We start from the raw sequence: 16,336 nt of genomic DNA on the forward strand, positions 1-16,336 counted from the left end.
TATGCAACGTGCAATCTAGGTCCGCTATTTGGACATCTAACTATGACCCCACCTGGACGTTAATATAATGTTCAATATTTGAACGCCGGAATAGGTAATTTTCTGGATTTTATGTGGACGTCTAAGACAGGTGCAGGAAATTGACATGATCTAGGTTTGCAAAGTTACCTCCAAATGAGGTATTTTCTACGTCATGTTTGAAAGTCAGGTTTTGTTTCCCTGAAGGTGCAGACTGTGACGCCATGTGGACGTCTAATACAGGTGCTGGAAATTGACATGAACAATGAATGTAGGGAAATGTTTGATTGACTGAGGCATTAATCATTGACATGCTTAGCTTCGTGAATGCATTTTTTAATGTTAAATATTGACATTGTTTTTCAACGTGATTCATTAGTAGCCTAGGTCTAAAGCAGCAGTAGTTTGCACGTCGTGATGACGTCCGGAATTGGTCCGCATATATATGAAACAGGAAGTCCTGCCTGCAGTATGGTAGTTCCACAGGAAACACCATAGGAAAAATGAACAGCAGCAACTTCAAGCAAGAGATAGGCCTAAATCTGAAAAATCCTTGTTTTCAAGGTAGGTTCGGTCAACTTAGTGAAGTTTATGTTAAATTATGCATTACTAATTTTAGCTGTTTTAGCGTTATTGTCTTAAACTAGCCTACCTAAACCTGTTGTGGGGGAGGGAGTGTATCTCCTCCAGCTAGAGTTAGCTAAACATTGGCCATAGTTAGCCTACTTTTGAAAACAACTTTCGCACGGCACCAAAGCTTAACAAGTAGCAGCTAACATCATTCCGCTACATGTTTTGTACATTTGCTGGGGTTTTATTTTGCTTGCAACTGTCTTCTGCCAGTGACCCTTTAACATCACGAAAATATAATGTTGGTCATAAAAATGCAAACTGTATAGGCCTAGGTAAAACTCAAGGCTAAAATAAACACTAGTCATGCAGCACTATTTAATGTTCTAACAATCAACCTAAAAGTAAACATGTGGGCAACGAGAACCACCTGTCAGTCACATGTTCCCATACAAGGGGTAATATAAGTTGTTTAACAGATCTAGATGTACTGTAAATACCAGGAAATGAAAGCTGACTTTCTGGGCCCGTATTCATAAAGAATCTTAATGCAAAGAGTAGCTCCTAGTGACAAAATTCTAAGAAAATTCTTAGAAATGTGGGTGTTTACTCTTAAAATTAAAGAAAAAATCCTAGTAAAGAAAAAAGTAATTCAGAAAGTTTCTTAACCCTTAAAAGAGGTCTTAAGGTCATTTTTTTTAGGAGTACGGATGAGGACTTTTAAGAGGCTTAAGAGTTTCTTTAGCAGAGGAGAAAATGGGAGAAAGACAAAGATTGAGAAGAAATGTGTTGCAGACAATGGATGACAGTGAGTTTGATACATTAAAACCAACATTCAAACCACCACTTAAATAGACATGCCAGCAATCAGTGTAATTGTAAAGAGTGGAACCATTTTTATCATTCTAAGCCAATCAAATACCTTATAGGAAATTAACAGCATGGTAAATAAAAAAAGGATTTATATACACATATACAATGTGTGTGTGTCTGTGTGTGTGTGTGAGAACGGTCAATTAGGAAAAATTACGCATGTAATTTCAAAGTGAAGGTGTAGAATAGACCCTATACTTAAAATCACTCTTTTTTTCCTTCTTGGACAACCAACCAATCACAGTGGTCAAAAGATTGTGTCAAACATAGCAACAGGGTCAGCCCCGCCTCCTCACTAAGATGAAAGTTTTTGTCTTTTCCTTACTCAGGCCCCGTTTACACGAAGGGAAAACGCAGATATTTCCCTGCGGTTTGGCCTCTCATTTACATGAAAACCCCCGTTTTTATCACAGAAAACGATTATTTCTAAAAACTCTGGCCAAAGTGGAGATTTCTGAAAACACCGGTTATGTGTTGCCGTATCAACTGGGAGAAACGGGGTTTTAGGTTCTCTCTTGTCGATTCTGAGGATTCTGATTGGCTTGCATGGCTTTATCCTTCTCTCTACACTGCCGCCCATAGGTTTGGCATAGTTATGATGGCGCTCGACGGCATATTTATGCGGGTGTGCACAATGTTATTATTGAAAACGGAGGGAGGGAAAATATTAGTTTCTCTAAATACCCGGCTTTGTGTAAACGTGGCCTCAGAGTTGCTCTCAGATTGGTCCCGAATCACTCTTAAGCTAAGACTCCTACGTAGAAGTTTTTAAGCTAAATTAAGAGTTTTCTGAGAGGATTCTTAGAATCTTTATGAATACGGGCCCTGATCTTTAGTCTCACATTCGTATTTTTATCTTAAACCCAAATGTCTTCAATGTACAACAAAAAGAAAGAAATTTGCCTTGCTGTTCCCATAACTTTGGAGATGACTGTAATGATTGTGATCTTCATTTGTGTTTATTGATTTCAGTGTACCAGAAAAAAGTCCTAGACATTCTCGCTGACATAAGAACTTGCTTAAAACAAAGCCAACCTGCCAGTTCACCAGTAAACATCGAAAGGATGGAGACTTTGGAGGACTTTGACCGTGAAGAGGAATGTCTCCATGATGCTTGTATAAGTATAGGAAGTAAAAGATACCTAGCTTTATACAATACAATGCGAGTACTCATTGTTAGGTTATTTTGGGGAGGGCCAGTCAACCTTATTAACTTATGAAGTTATTCTAACAGGTGCTGCAAATATCAAAAGTTGGTGGAAAGACCACCAAGAACTGTGTCCACAAAGCCCTTGACAGGTACGTTAGTACATACAGTATGGATTTTGTGTAATGTCCAGGTGCTTTGTGTTTTTCAATGTCTGAATCACAATCAGCTTCATTGGCCATCAATGCATTGGTGAATGCACGAAGGAGCACTTTATTGGCTACCGAGACAGAGGATAGGAAATTACCTGGCTTTGACCCCGGAATTAAGCCCACAAATATCCATCATGGCGGCGGCCAATTTCAGCCCGTTTAGGCTGAGTTTGCTAGCCTAGCACAGCCCATAGAAATGCATGTGATGGGGAGGAGCTTCTCACTGTCAAAACCAGTTATATTAATACCTCCATGGCGTAAACCCCCCTGACTGACATGACTGTGTGTATGCAGAATATTATTTGTGTATGTGTTTGTGGCCACAGAACATACTTTCTCCTATTGATTTCTAAATGTAAATTATTTTCCTTTAGACTCTTCTCTAATGCCGTAATGGCATCTTTTAATATGAAGGGGAGGGGGCAAAACGGCAAGAGGCCTTTCGGAAACACAAAAATATACAGAGCACTACAAGGTAAGGCCAGATAAAAAAAGAATGAGGGACTTGATGTATGACTGCAGAGTGCCTTTGTATGATAGTAATTATGTGTGTTTTTGTACTTGTGCAGATGAAGTTATGAAGTTCGACCAAACTGCGACGGAGGACTCCATTAGTACTTTCACCTCAGAACACCTTAAACACGCACCACAAAGAAGTGGAGGGTTCACTACTCCACATAGTCACTGATCATGTACACATGCATATATATACATATATACACTCACCGGCCACTTTATTAGGTACCCCATGCTAGTAACGGGTTGGACCCCCTTTTGCCTTCAGAACTGCCTCAATTCTTCGTGGCATAGATTCAACAAGGTGCTGGAAGCATTCCTCAGGGAGTTTGGTCCATATTGACATGATGGCATCACACAGTTGCCGCAGATTTGTCGGCTGCACATCCATGATGCGAATCTCCCGTTCCACCACATCCCAAAGATGCTCTATTGGGTTGAGATCTGGTGACTGTGGAGGCCATTTTAGTACAGTGAACTCATTGTCATGTTCAAGAAACCAATTTGAAATGATTAGAGCTTTGTGACATGGTGGAAGTAGCCATCAGAGGATGGGTACATGGTGGCCATAAAGGGATGGACATGGTCAGAAACAATGCTCAGGTAGGCCGTGGCATTTAAACGATGCCCAATTGGCACTAAGGGGCCTAAAGTGTGCCAGGAAAACATCCCCCACACCATTACACCACCACCACCAGCCTGCACAGTGGTAACAAGGCATGATGGTTCCATGTTCTCATTCTGTTTACGCCAAATTCTGACTCTAACATCTGAATGTCTCAACAGAAATCGAGACTCATCAGACCAGGCAACATTTTTCCAGTCTTCAACTGTTCAATTTTGGTGAGCTCTTGCAAATTGTAGCCTCTTTTTCCTATTTGTAGTGGAGATGAGTGGTACCCGGTGGAGTCTTCTGCTGTTGTAGCCAGAGATGCTCACAAGTCTCTGAGCTAGAGTCCAAGTCAAGTCTCAAGTCTCTGAGCTAGAGTCCAAGTCAAGTCTCAAGTCTTTGAGCTAGAGTCCAAGTCAAGTCTCAAGTCTCTGAGCTATAGTCCAAGTCAAGTCTCAAGTCTCTTGTGGTTATAAGTGTTGCATCACGTACAGCGACCCATCCAGGTTGCTTAGAACACTGCATAGCTTTATATAAGGAATTCAAAGCTTGTAATATGTTAGGTTACACTTTATTTCGATAGTTCACTTTAGACATTCTACTAACCATGTACATTTTCAACTACATGTCAACTAACTCTCATTAGAGTATTAGTAGACTGTAGTAGACTGTCAGGTTATGATGTGGGTTCGGGTTTGGAGAACAAGTTGACTTGTAGTTGCCAAGTTACTTATAGTCAGTAGAATATCTGTTGGGGAACCAACAAAATAAGATATTATAATATATAATTAGCAGATATTAAGCAGACAGCCTACTAATACTCTCATTAGAGTTAGTTGACATATAGCTGCAAAGTTACTTATAGTTAGTAGAATGTATAAAGTGGACTATCAAAATAAAGTGGTACCATATGTTATTATGACTCCTTTATCTATTAGCATACAGTATCAGCTTTGATTTTGGTATATAATCAGTGTAAACAGGCTATTGCAACATGACAAAAACACCAAGAATGCTTTACTTTTAGTTATTTTTTTTATTTTGCCTTGTAGCTTGAACATACCAAGACATAAGACCAAATATAGAAAATGATATAACTCGCAACACTAAAATTGACACACTCCTATTTAGTGCAAAACATCAGTGTAGCTAAATGCCAATAAACTATTGCATCCAAATGAAATTTTTAACACTACAGTGCACTTCCAAAACATTAAAATGCTCAAAATCTTTAGTGTAAATGTGAAGCAACTGACCAACGTATGGCATGTAACTTGTTAAGAACAAAATGTTTAGAAATAAAAAAATCAAAAGGGTGAGATCAGACTGGTTAACCTTCTCTTCTCTCAACACACTAGGTATGGGCCACAAAACATTTCTGGCTTCTTCTGGCTGCACTGCCTATGCAACTAATCATAGCTTATATACTGTGTCTGTAAGTCAACACATCCCAGACTCTCAAACCAGTGTAACGTTATAACTAAATGAAACAGTAACGTTACATGATCAACAATAAACCTGTTTGTAGACAACGGGCAGCCAGCGGCACGTAAATGATTAACGTTACGTTAATCGACCACCACAAGTTTGGCAATTAAAGAAACGCTCATTCATATTTCATAAGGAAGACAGTCGGAGTTAACCTCTCGTAACGTTAGGTAGCTAAAGCAATAAGCAAGCTAACGGTAGATGGTCAATGCTGAGCTAAACATGTTTACTCACCTATCAGGGTGCGTTTTCAGATGCCTGATAAAATTAGATGTGGTTGAGCCAGAATCTTTTATCGTGATACTGCATATTTTGCATTGAGCGCTTCTTTTGAGCGCGTCTTGTTTGAAGTTTTTGAACCCAAAGCTAACGATGAATGGCACAGCAACGGCCGGTGCTGTCAAACTTTTTGTTTGTTATCCTCTCATGTGCGGTCGCGCGCGCGCCGCCAGCAATAGGCCACGTAGTACGTGGTTACGTAGGCAGGTTACAGGTAACGGAGGGAGGGGGATAACAGCGAGCTCATCAGACGTTTCCTAAAAATAAACATTGTTCACGAGTCCCGCAGCTCGAGTCCGAGTCGAGTCTGAAGTCTTTCGAGGACGAGTCTCAAGTCGAGTCTGAAGTCACTGTGTGTGGGACTTAAGTCGCACTCGAGTCCGAGTCTCAAACTCGAGTCCCCATCTCTGGTTGTAGCCCATCCGCCTCAAGGTTGTGCGTGTTGTGGCTTCACAAATGCTTTGCTGCATACCTCGGTTGTAACGAGTGGTTATTTCAGTCACTGTTGCCCTTCTATCAGCTCGAACCAGTCTGGCCATTCTCCTCTGACCTCTGGCATCAACTAGGCATTTCCGCCCACAGAACTGCCGCTCACTGGATGTTTTTTCTTTTTCGGACCATTCTCTGTAAACCCTAGAGATGGTTGTGCGTGAAAATCCCAGTAGATTAGCAGTTTCTGAAATACTCAGACCAGCCCTTCTGGCACCGACAATCATGCCACGTTCAAAGTCACTCAAATCACCTTTCTTCCCCATACTGATGCTCGGTTTGAACTGCAGGAGATTGTCTTGACCATGTCTACATGCCTAAATGCACTGAGTTGCCACCATGTGATTGGCTGCTTAGAAATTAAGTGTTAACGAGCAGTTGGACAGGTGTACCTAATAAAGTGGCCGGTGAGTGTATATGACACATACACACACACACCGCAGTCAGTTACTCAGTCACTCAACATTTGCGTCTTGTTTTGCGCAGATTCAGTTTAGCACTTGTGTGATAGTTGTGTTTAACTGAAATTGTACAGATCATACAGTGATTTACAAAAAATAAAAAATAAAAATGAGTGTGGATTGAATTGATTTCTTAAACCTCTGTGCATAACTGTATGCCTATCCCTTTCCAGAGGGTGGAGGGCCTGTTTTCTGTACCAGTTAATTTTCCTGTAGCTTTGTTTGGCTCAGAGGCAGGTTTGAACTGGAAATGGATGGATTAGCCCATACACAAAATAAATATATTGAAATATATTTTATATTTTTCGCTGTCAAAAATATATGTGACATATATTCCAAATACATTGAAATATATTTGCATTGTTGTTCACTTGTATTTATCATTTTGAAATATATTCTCAAATATAACAAAAATATATGATGTTAAGTGTGCGATATATTTACATTTATAACGTAATGTAAAATACATGACAAAATATATGGTCATAAAATGTTTAGCTTGCTAAAGAAGGGTCGAAAATGTATTTTGATCATAGTAATTCCTCTATCTTTTCCCCTATACACAACAGTAGGCTACCATATTACACTACTGTATTATGACACACAGCTATAATAAATACTGTACTTACATTTAAATGACTGCAATGTAAAATGACAGATTGTTGCTTTCCTATGACTATTAGGCCATATTAGTTGGCACGTACCTAACACTACGTGCAATTATTAGATTTATTGTTGATTTATTGACATCTTTCCTGAAGTCATTTAAATATTGAAAATATGCACAATATTTATGATGCAAGTATAACAGTGACACTCCAACAGTGAAGTACACTTAAACAATAGATAGAACTCAGTGTCTAACACTGCACACACACTATTAAATAACTGTATTCAATTCTGTAAAAATAATTCAAATAATAGTATTTCATATACAATATATACATTTTTTGTACATTTATATACAATACATACATTTACAATGTTGTTAGTAAATATATTGACATACTGTATTCACATATTTAACTAAAATATATTTATTGGGCCAATTTCAAATATACAATACATCTAAAATCCCAAAAGGGAGCAAAAGGGAGCAAATGTCCATAGACCCCCATGTTAAAATGTCCGTTTTCACAGCATAAATTCAAGTTTTTACAGGTTGGTCCCATGGACTTTTATTTGTATTTTTCGATAGGTTCCGAGTGCCTGACAACTGTGAGGGGGGTGAATTTTTTTTCTAATTCGTTAGTTTAGATCGTATTTAGATATAAAATGTATGACAGCGCGTGGTTAACTTTGATTGACAGCTGATAACGGGCTGAGCCAAGTGAAATTTGACGTCTCGGCCATGATCTGACACAACACACATCATACCACCTCTGTATCCTTTCTGAACATTTGTATTGAAATATCGTAAGATTTTCCAAGATGGCACCGCCCATACCCCCCATAAACGGCCTCAAAACTGTTCTTCAGAAAGTGGGTGACGTCACAGACGCTTTGTCCATATTTTTTACAGTCTATGCATAGGACGGACAAGCACACCGTTGAAACTACGTCATCTGGAGGTAACTAGAAAGAGATCCCACACATGATGTACTTTTGTTTTTCTTTACTCTCAGCCTCACTGTGTCTGTGTCAAAAGAAATAACAGACACGATCACACTTAAGCAAAAGTAATTGGCATTTCTGGTCTAGCCGTGCCTGTCAATCAACACACGATATCTCAATGTAAATTCATATACAGAAAATACATTTGAACATTGCATGGATCCTTCAAAATAAATAAATACAACTTTACACAATTACAAATGTATAACTCATATTAAATTCAACTGTAATGTTTTAACGAAAAATATATCGTTCTAAACTCACAAGCATACCGCAAGTGCAACTGCGGCCATTAATCAAATTCGTACTTCGATCAAACATACTCTTATAACATTTATAACCCAGATTGTTGATCTCTCAGTACAGAAAAGACAACAAATAAACTCATTACATACAGAAAATCCCTATACAACATTCAAGCACATTTACACACTTCTCTGAGGAGCAGATAAAAACCTCTCAGGAGCCTTACTCAACACACATCTCTTACACTGCATCACGTACAGTTTAGTGTAAGAAAGTATTTTTTTTTTTTCTACTATGGAAGTCAATGGTGCCCCACAACTGTTCCAATCGTTCTTCAAAATATCTTCCTTTGTGTTCAGCAGAAGAAAGAAACTCATACAGGTTTGAAACAACTTGAGGGTGAGTAAATGATGAGAGAATTTTCATTTTTGGGTGGACCATCCCTTTAACTTCATAAATCCGTATTTGCATCCTTAACTCTGACCTAATCTTACCAACACATGGCTGCTATTAAGAACAACTGTCCTGTTGTTGTTTTTCTTGACTGACTCCTTCCATTCGATTTTTTTATTTTTAAAGTTGCATCTCTTCGCTGCAACTTTCTCTTTATATGGCTGCAGTTGTTTGCAAAGTGGGCAAGTCTTGTATGCAACACTAATAAGGGTGTTGCACCCTGGGCACATTTTCTGTGAACTTCCTGGCATCTCTAAAATAAAGAAAAAATTGACATTAAAACCTTAATACAACTTGTTTTTGTAAGATTGTTTTTGTAAGATCCAGTAACAAGAGGCACAATAACGTTACAATTGTTTTAAAACTAGGTTGTTACTATAAAGGCGGGTAGTACTACTGGCTAGCCTAGCCACTAGGGTTGCCAACTGTCACGTATTAGCCGGGACATCCCGTATATTGGGCCTAATTGATTTGTCCCGTACGCGACGTCCTTTGTCCCGTTTATTGAATTGCTATGCTGATTTAACCACTGACTGATAGACTGATGGTCTCCACAGCAAAGGATGCTTGGGATCACAGGTAATACTTTTTTTTAAGTAAAAAAAAAAAAAAGAATGACAATTTAAAATGAGAAAAAAACAATGCTCCCGAGTGGCAGAAAGAAAAACGTGGTGCAGAAACAAAACATTAGATTGAAAGTCGTGCTGAGTGACACGAAAAAAAGGGGAAATTTGTGTTCACGAACACGAATCAATAGATTATATTTCATTACTATGCCACGAACTGCAGTGAGAATAAACAATGTCACTCTTTAGCGACCCCAGTGGACATTTGTGTTTCAAAACTGAAGCAATACGTACCGGGTGGTACATATTTGTGGCGCTGCAAAAAAGTGTGCAGAGGTACGTATTTCCTATGAGACCAGGTTGATAAATCAAGGCCATCTAGCTGATCTAGGCCATCTATCGTATCGTTGTTATGTTCAGTAACTTGTGCTTTTATGACATAATGGATTTCCTCAAAGTGACGCTCCTAAACATGATGCGGAACAAAAGGAACTGTGATTGGTTGCGTTATGTCAGTCAAACGTCCTCTTGGGTGGACAAATGACCCATTTACTCAAAAACTATATGCTGATAAATGGGTAATTTTCACTGTCACTGTTGTGTGTTCTGTACGAAGTATTGGAGTCTATGTGTTCGGTTGGGTGCCTCGTTATATTGTGTAGATATGTAGTCTTACATAGTGTAACACAAAATCTACTGTGTTTTTTTTTACTTACATGTTTTAAAGTAAACCATGCACTTCAAACGCATGGCTTGTTTCAGTGAGTCAAATGTACTTGAAACATTTAATTTTGCATTTAACAGTATTGCAAAGTAAACTTCAAATGAGTAAGTAGAAATTACTCCACAAACTCTAACTGGCCTAGTTACTTATGCTCTTTATTAATTTGACCTAACTTAGTTAATTTCATACATGTGACATTTACTTAAAAATATGAGCGCAAAAACTTGCAAAATAAAAATTAAGTAGAATTTTTTTCAGTGAAGAACTAGACCTTGAACTCTGGTACACTCGCACGCAAACAGGAACTCAAGACACACACATTTGACCTCTCTAAATTGTTGCTATAAATCTATAACTAATACGCCAGAAATTGTAAAGTTTGATCTGTGCCCAGGACACACGGATGTTTTTGCCGGATATTATGTGTATAAATATGATCCATCTTCTTCATTCAATAGATATGACAGTGTTATGGTGTTACACAGGCTCTAGCTCTTCACAAAACCTTCCTCTGAGATTCTGAAGGCAACAATTTGAAAACCAAAGTGAGTTCTGAATAAATGTTCTACCTGAAGTAATTTTGTGCTTTGTGTTTAAATGCATTAAGGATCGCAGTGTTCAGCATATGAGTGCATGCAGACATTTAACTTTTCCTGCTTATTAATTTCAGGTTCATCATGGCAATGCTGAAAAGTTGTCTGCTTCTTTTCATTATCTTCTCCATGGGGAATACAGAAGGTAACCAAGACATGTATTTGTAAAAAACCTTGCTATTTAAAAACATTTTGTAAATATACAATATTCCATTGACTAATATTTGTATGATTAATAAGGGGTTTACCGTGTAGAAAGTACACATATTTTCAGCACATAATCACAAAAACATAAAATACACTACATAAATAAAAATTAAAACATTATTTGCAGTGAATGTTACAAGAAATGTTAATAGACTGGATGCAGTTGTTTTAGACAGAAGATGCCCCGCTACATGGATAAAACTTGGACTCCGATGCTTCAAGTACTTTTCTCATCCGACTAACTGGATCACAGCAGAGGTAATGTGTTACAACAAGATGATTTGATCACACTTTATATTAGGTGTCTTTAACTACATCTAAAAGACAGATGTAAAGACATGTATGTAGGCTACACAATAAGTGCATTGTCAAATTAATCATTTAAACTGATAAAAAATGATTCTGTGATGATGTAAATGCAACAGTAAAAAAACAAACAAAGTTCAGGCAATAAAAAAAAAAGTAAATTATATATTAGTACTCAATTCAAGCGTGAAGAAATGTTAAATGTCAAACTAATTTTAAGTCCAATAGTAAGTAGATTTTACTTGATAATTACAGGCAAGTTGTACAGAGCAGTAGTAGTACAATTTTAATGTTAAAATATGTTAGTGCAAATTGTTACGAGGATTTTATCAAGTAAATCCTACAAGTCATTTGTTTCAGTGATAGTTAAAGACACTTACTATAAAGTGGGAATGTTATTTTGTATAGTATTTTTTTTTTTCTGCAAATAAATATATCTCAATAAATCTGTCTCTTTAGAGAAACTGTCACAGTCATGGTGCGAATCTCGCATCTGTGCGTAATAAACTGGAACATGTATTCATGCTGAGTCTGTTGCCTTCTCCTTCCACACGTACTTGGATTGGTGCTCATGATGCTGTAGAAGTGAGTTCAATTGTGTCGAGACCTATTCGTTTGTCTAAACTACAATTTCTGCTTTAAAGGCAAGACAATAAAGACAAAGTTTCTAATAAAGATGGTTTGACTTCAAATCTGAACTTAATTGGCTTCTTCCTGAAGTCTGACAACAGTAGTGCACTCTTTTATTCACTCTCTTCCCTCTTTAGGATGGACATTGGTTGTGGAGTGATGGATCTGTGTTTTTGTATTCCCACTGGTGCTCTGGAGAACCTAACAATTACAAGCGTGCCGAGAACTGTTTGGAGATCAACTATTCCTGTAAGAATACAGTCTGATTTTTTTAATACTTTCAATTATAATTTACAATCTAAAATTTCACATCATACAGTAACATGAAATGACTCAATTTGTATTTCACAAAGTACCTTAAGTTAAATATTCCATCTTATTTTGATTCTAACAACACTATAATGATCAGAATAACTTATTTCATTATTCCACCTTACAGCTAACCGTTGCTGGAACGATGAGCACTGTTCAACCTCAATGTCCTATATCTGTGCTAAGGACCTGTGAGACCGTCATCCTGCTCCGTTACGTTGATTCAACTACATTTACTACATTTTTCCGATATTATCTTTTCAAAAATGTTACTCTGAAATCAAATCTCTTCTTAACTTTATTCTCTTTTCAATGTCTTCTCTGAAACACTCCTCAAATTAATAAAAGCATTGAAAAAGCAAATTGTGCATTGTGGACAATCAAATTTGAGCATTTAAAAATATAATATTGTGTTGCAAGGTTTGAGGATATGTTATTAGAATGGCATTAAATTATGTCATCATCAGGGGCGGGGTTTAAACTGCACTCAATCTTCATATTTCATGTTTGTTTTCTGGATTATAAGCAAATATGGAACTCATCCAGGGCCTGTTTTCTGTCTTATAAAATATCCCAATATTTCGGTGTGAGAAACCTCTGCAAACAAATCAGGGATTGAGTGAACTGTTTGAACGAATCAAACTGAATCACACACAATTTCAGACCATTTTCTAAACCGGTTTAATTTAGATGAATAGTGATTCAGTCACTAGTCTGGCATTGCTAGTTCTGATTCTAAACCGCTGATAGAAAACAAGGACATGAGCAGAAAAAAAATATTCTCAGGTCGAAAGTAATCTCCCATATCAGAGAAGCAATATTTATCAGCAATATTTTACTGGGGCACAGATTGTGTTTCAAAAAGGGTCTAGTTGCTGTCATATAGCAACAGGTCCATAAACTCAAACCTGTTGTGGAGCAGCTTCATTATTTCAAGGAAACAGGATTAGATTGCATCTTTTTTAAGTGGAGGTGTCCTAGAGAGTAGACTACTCTATTGCACTGGTCGGGGGACAGTAATAATTTAATTAATTTAACAAAAAATATTTTCAAACACATTTTATTGTCATTTGTATTTTTTTTTAAATTATTTATTTTATTTTTAAATGATTTATTATGATATATGTAATTAAACTAGTTAACTCTCTGCAGTTATACCTGATGAAAATGGCTTTGTTAATGTTTATTGTCTCGTTACATTGACAGTTACGAATTGCAATGAATTACGTAAATTATAGCCTATATTTTCAATAAAAAAATAGCGATATTCTACAAAAGTTTTTTAATTTAAATCCCTAAATATTTATGTTGGTCGTTTTAAATTTCTATTGTAAAACATCTGTCAAACATTAAATGTTTTGTTTATCTCGCACGTTATGAGCGTTTACAACATAAAGCCCGCCTACTTTAATTGATCAACTCAAACATGGTGATGATGAGTGGTGTTAGATCACTGACAGGCAGAAGGTCTGTTATCCTGGCATTGCACAATAATATCTGTGCAGCACAAAAGTAGAGTTAGTATTAGGCAATTATTTCACAACCTTTATTAAACCATAGGCTACCTCGGGAAAATATGATCACAGCTAGGGAGCCAATCGCCTTCAAGTACTATTGAACGAGCCAATGGAATTGGCGTGCGTGATGACATCACATACTCCGCCCCCGCGGCGCGGGTATAAATACGGAAGTGGATGCAGGCACTAGTTGCCTTTCGCTTCGGAGCCGATCGTTTGATGTCTATGAAGAGTGCTGTTGCTTACAAATCTAATTATTAATCTATAGGCTAATGTTTACAATTCTTATGCACCCATGCACTTGTGTACTATATAAATGAATGCATAATATATTTAAATATAAAACAAAACATCTGTTTGTGCACATATAATCATACAGGCTATGTAATATGTATATTGACGTGCACATATAATCATACAGGCTATGTAATATGTATTTTGACATTTACACTGATTTAGTGCAATATATTTTTACATTTATAAATAACTGCATGTCAAGCATTTTGTCTGTCCTTTCCTCCATGTTCTTGTCGTCTCCACTATAGTTTGCAGAGGATGATCCAGTCGCTCAGAGAAAGGAGTATGAATGTGGTTTCCCCACTGACAGGAGAAAATAATGGCTTCTCAAGTCTGCAGGAGCAAGTTGAATATAAATAAAGATTGTGTGCTAAATTGTGCGCTAATCAAACTTGGGTGTATCAGCCCTTATTCACAAAAAACAACATTGGGAAGTCTAATGTTTATTAAAGTTTTTTTTGTTTGTTTGTTTTTTAAATAAGGAGCAAGGAAAGGCTAGCAAAATCCAGGGATCTGGTCAATTGGAGTGAACGGAGTTGACGAAACTCTCCCTCGTACGGCTCTGATGTTTTAGGCCAAAAGACGAAAATTCCACTGTCGGCCGATTACTGCACCGAAATTTTGGTGCATCCCTACAGGTAGACTAAAACGTGACTACACACTGGAGTAAAGTTCGCAACATATTCACAGATTCTAACTTCCCGGATCAATAGTGTCACGGGGTGACCAGGGCCGGAACCTTTTTCACGGGAGTAGTTGCCATGGAGGAACACTTCCGGTGTAACACCCGGCCGGTTCCGGTGTCTCCCGAACAGGGCGGAAATGCAGCGAGAGCTGATCGGGCGAAATCATCGGCACGTGCGAGGGGGAAAATCCCAAACGGTGATTAGGGCGTGAGAAGCATAAAAGACGCGGTAGCGAAGGAAGGAGAAGGAGGAAAACAGCCGGAGACGCAGTAGAAGGACGAAGGACGAAGGACGAAGGACGAAGGACGGAGGACGGAGGACGGAGGACGGAGGACGGAGGACGGAGGACGGACCCAGCAAACAAGGGACGTCCCCCGGACGTTTCAAACGTCCCCTTAGGTCCGCATTAAGTCCGCTTTGTAACGTTCCCGATCGGACGTTCGGAGGACGTCCGCACTTGGTCCCATTTGTAACGTTCGCTGACGGACATTCCGATGACGTTCGCATTTGGTCCGCTTTGTAACGTTCGCTGAAGGACATTCCGATAACGTTCGCATTTGGTCCATTTTGTAACGTTCGCTGACGGACATTCCGATGACGTTCGCATTTGGTCCATTTTATAACGTTCGCTGACGGACGTTCTGAGGACATTTGTCCGGGCCAGTTTGCGAACGTCCCTATTTCGTCCCTCACCTGGCATTTCCATGACAACACTTGCAAAATCCAGTCGCCCATGCGTTTGCCATCATCAACTGACACTTTGCAACTCAGACAAACCGAATAATTAAACTAAAATATAAATGCAAATATTTGCATTAATTGTAAAATTAAGTTCATGCTAAAAATGTTAGTGTTTTAATGTTAAGATAATAACTTTCATGTAAATTATATCACTAATTAAAGATGTAATAAAACGAGTCTGTTTTCACCCGTTATAATTTAAACATCAAAAACATGAAAATTGATTCAATTGAATATGAGCTATTTATAAAGGCTATTCCACATGCACGAAGAGGTTGAATCCCAGGAGCTCTAAAAGAATGCATCGACTTCAAATGATGAATGCAGCCAAGGAAAACGTGAAGAATGAAAAATTGCTGGAAAGAAAGTGGAAAGTAACACGGTAAGACAAATAAAAGTATCCTTAAAGTCAAAATTAAGTATGTGTTCTGAGTTTGTCACACCACAGAAAAATGTGTTATTAGCCACCCAGCCAAATTTGAATGATAAAAAAAGCCGGCAAGTACATAAAATAAGCTATCAAAATCTTGAAAAAATGAGCAGTTTTCTCTGCTCTCAAACGCTGGGGGCGTGTCCGCTGGCTGCGCTGAAACCACGCCCACTCGCGGGAAAGCTGCACTCGACGGGACCCGCTACAGCCGAAATGGATGCTCCTAGCAGCTTATTAGGTTATACCAAGCCATATTTGTTTGAGCCTCCAGAGCCTGAATCCGATTCAGAAGACATTGACCAAGGAAGTCAACATCGTCCCCCTCGCTCTGCAACAGAATGGTAAATTTTT

At 38.1% G+C, this 16,336-nt stretch overlaps 4 protein-coding genes across 6 annotated transcripts in view; 3 read left to right on the forward strand and 1 right to left on the reverse strand.

Moving 5' to 3' along the window:
- The window catches only part of LOC130086998 (SLAM family member 5-like), a 290,538-nt gene that overhangs the window by 178,144 nt on the left and 96,058 nt on the right, over window positions 1-16,336 (forward strand). The window lies entirely within an intron of this gene.
- LOC130086987 (uncharacterized) overlaps window positions 1-16,336 on the forward strand; it is a 170,394-nt gene that overhangs the window by 82,858 nt on the left and 71,200 nt on the right. The window lies entirely within an intron of this gene.
- The window catches only part of LOC130086914 (uncharacterized), a 308,209-nt gene that overhangs the window by 13,690 nt on the left and 278,183 nt on the right, over window positions 1-16,336 (reverse strand). The gene's annotated exons all lie outside the window — the stretch shown is intronic.
- LOC130086922 (galactose-specific lectin nattectin-like) lies at window positions 10,751-12,526 on the forward strand. Of its 3 annotated transcripts, XM_056253158.1 has the most exons (6): window positions 10,751-10,811; window positions 10,937-11,004; window positions 11,194-11,324; window positions 11,832-11,957; window positions 12,140-12,251; window positions 12,442-12,526. In XM_056253158.1, exons 2-6 carry the CDS (start codon window positions 10,944-10,946, stop codon window positions 12,507-12,509), a joined length of 498 nt encoding a protein of 165 aa, XP_056109133.1. In that variant the 5' UTR covers window positions 10,751-10,811; window positions 10,937-10,943; the 3' UTR covers window positions 12,510-12,526. The 3 variants fall into 3 exon arrangements, with proteins under 3 accessions (XP_056109133.1, XP_056109132.1, XP_056109134.1); XM_056253157.1 differs by lacking the exon at window positions 10,751-10,811 and having other exon boundaries at window positions 10,891-11,004; XM_056253159.1 differs by lacking the exon at window positions 10,751-10,811 and having other exon boundaries at window positions 10,892-11,004; window positions 11,239-11,324.

Source organism: Rhinichthys klamathensis, unplaced genomic scaffold (assembly GCF_029890125.1).
Source record: "Rhinichthys klamathensis goyatoka isolate OS25496 unplaced genomic scaffold, OSU_Roscu_1.1 h1tg000103l_1, whole genome shotgun sequence".
NCBI classification, from domain to species: Eukaryota; Metazoa; Chordata; class Actinopteri; order Cypriniformes; family Leuciscidae; genus Rhinichthys; species Rhinichthys klamathensis.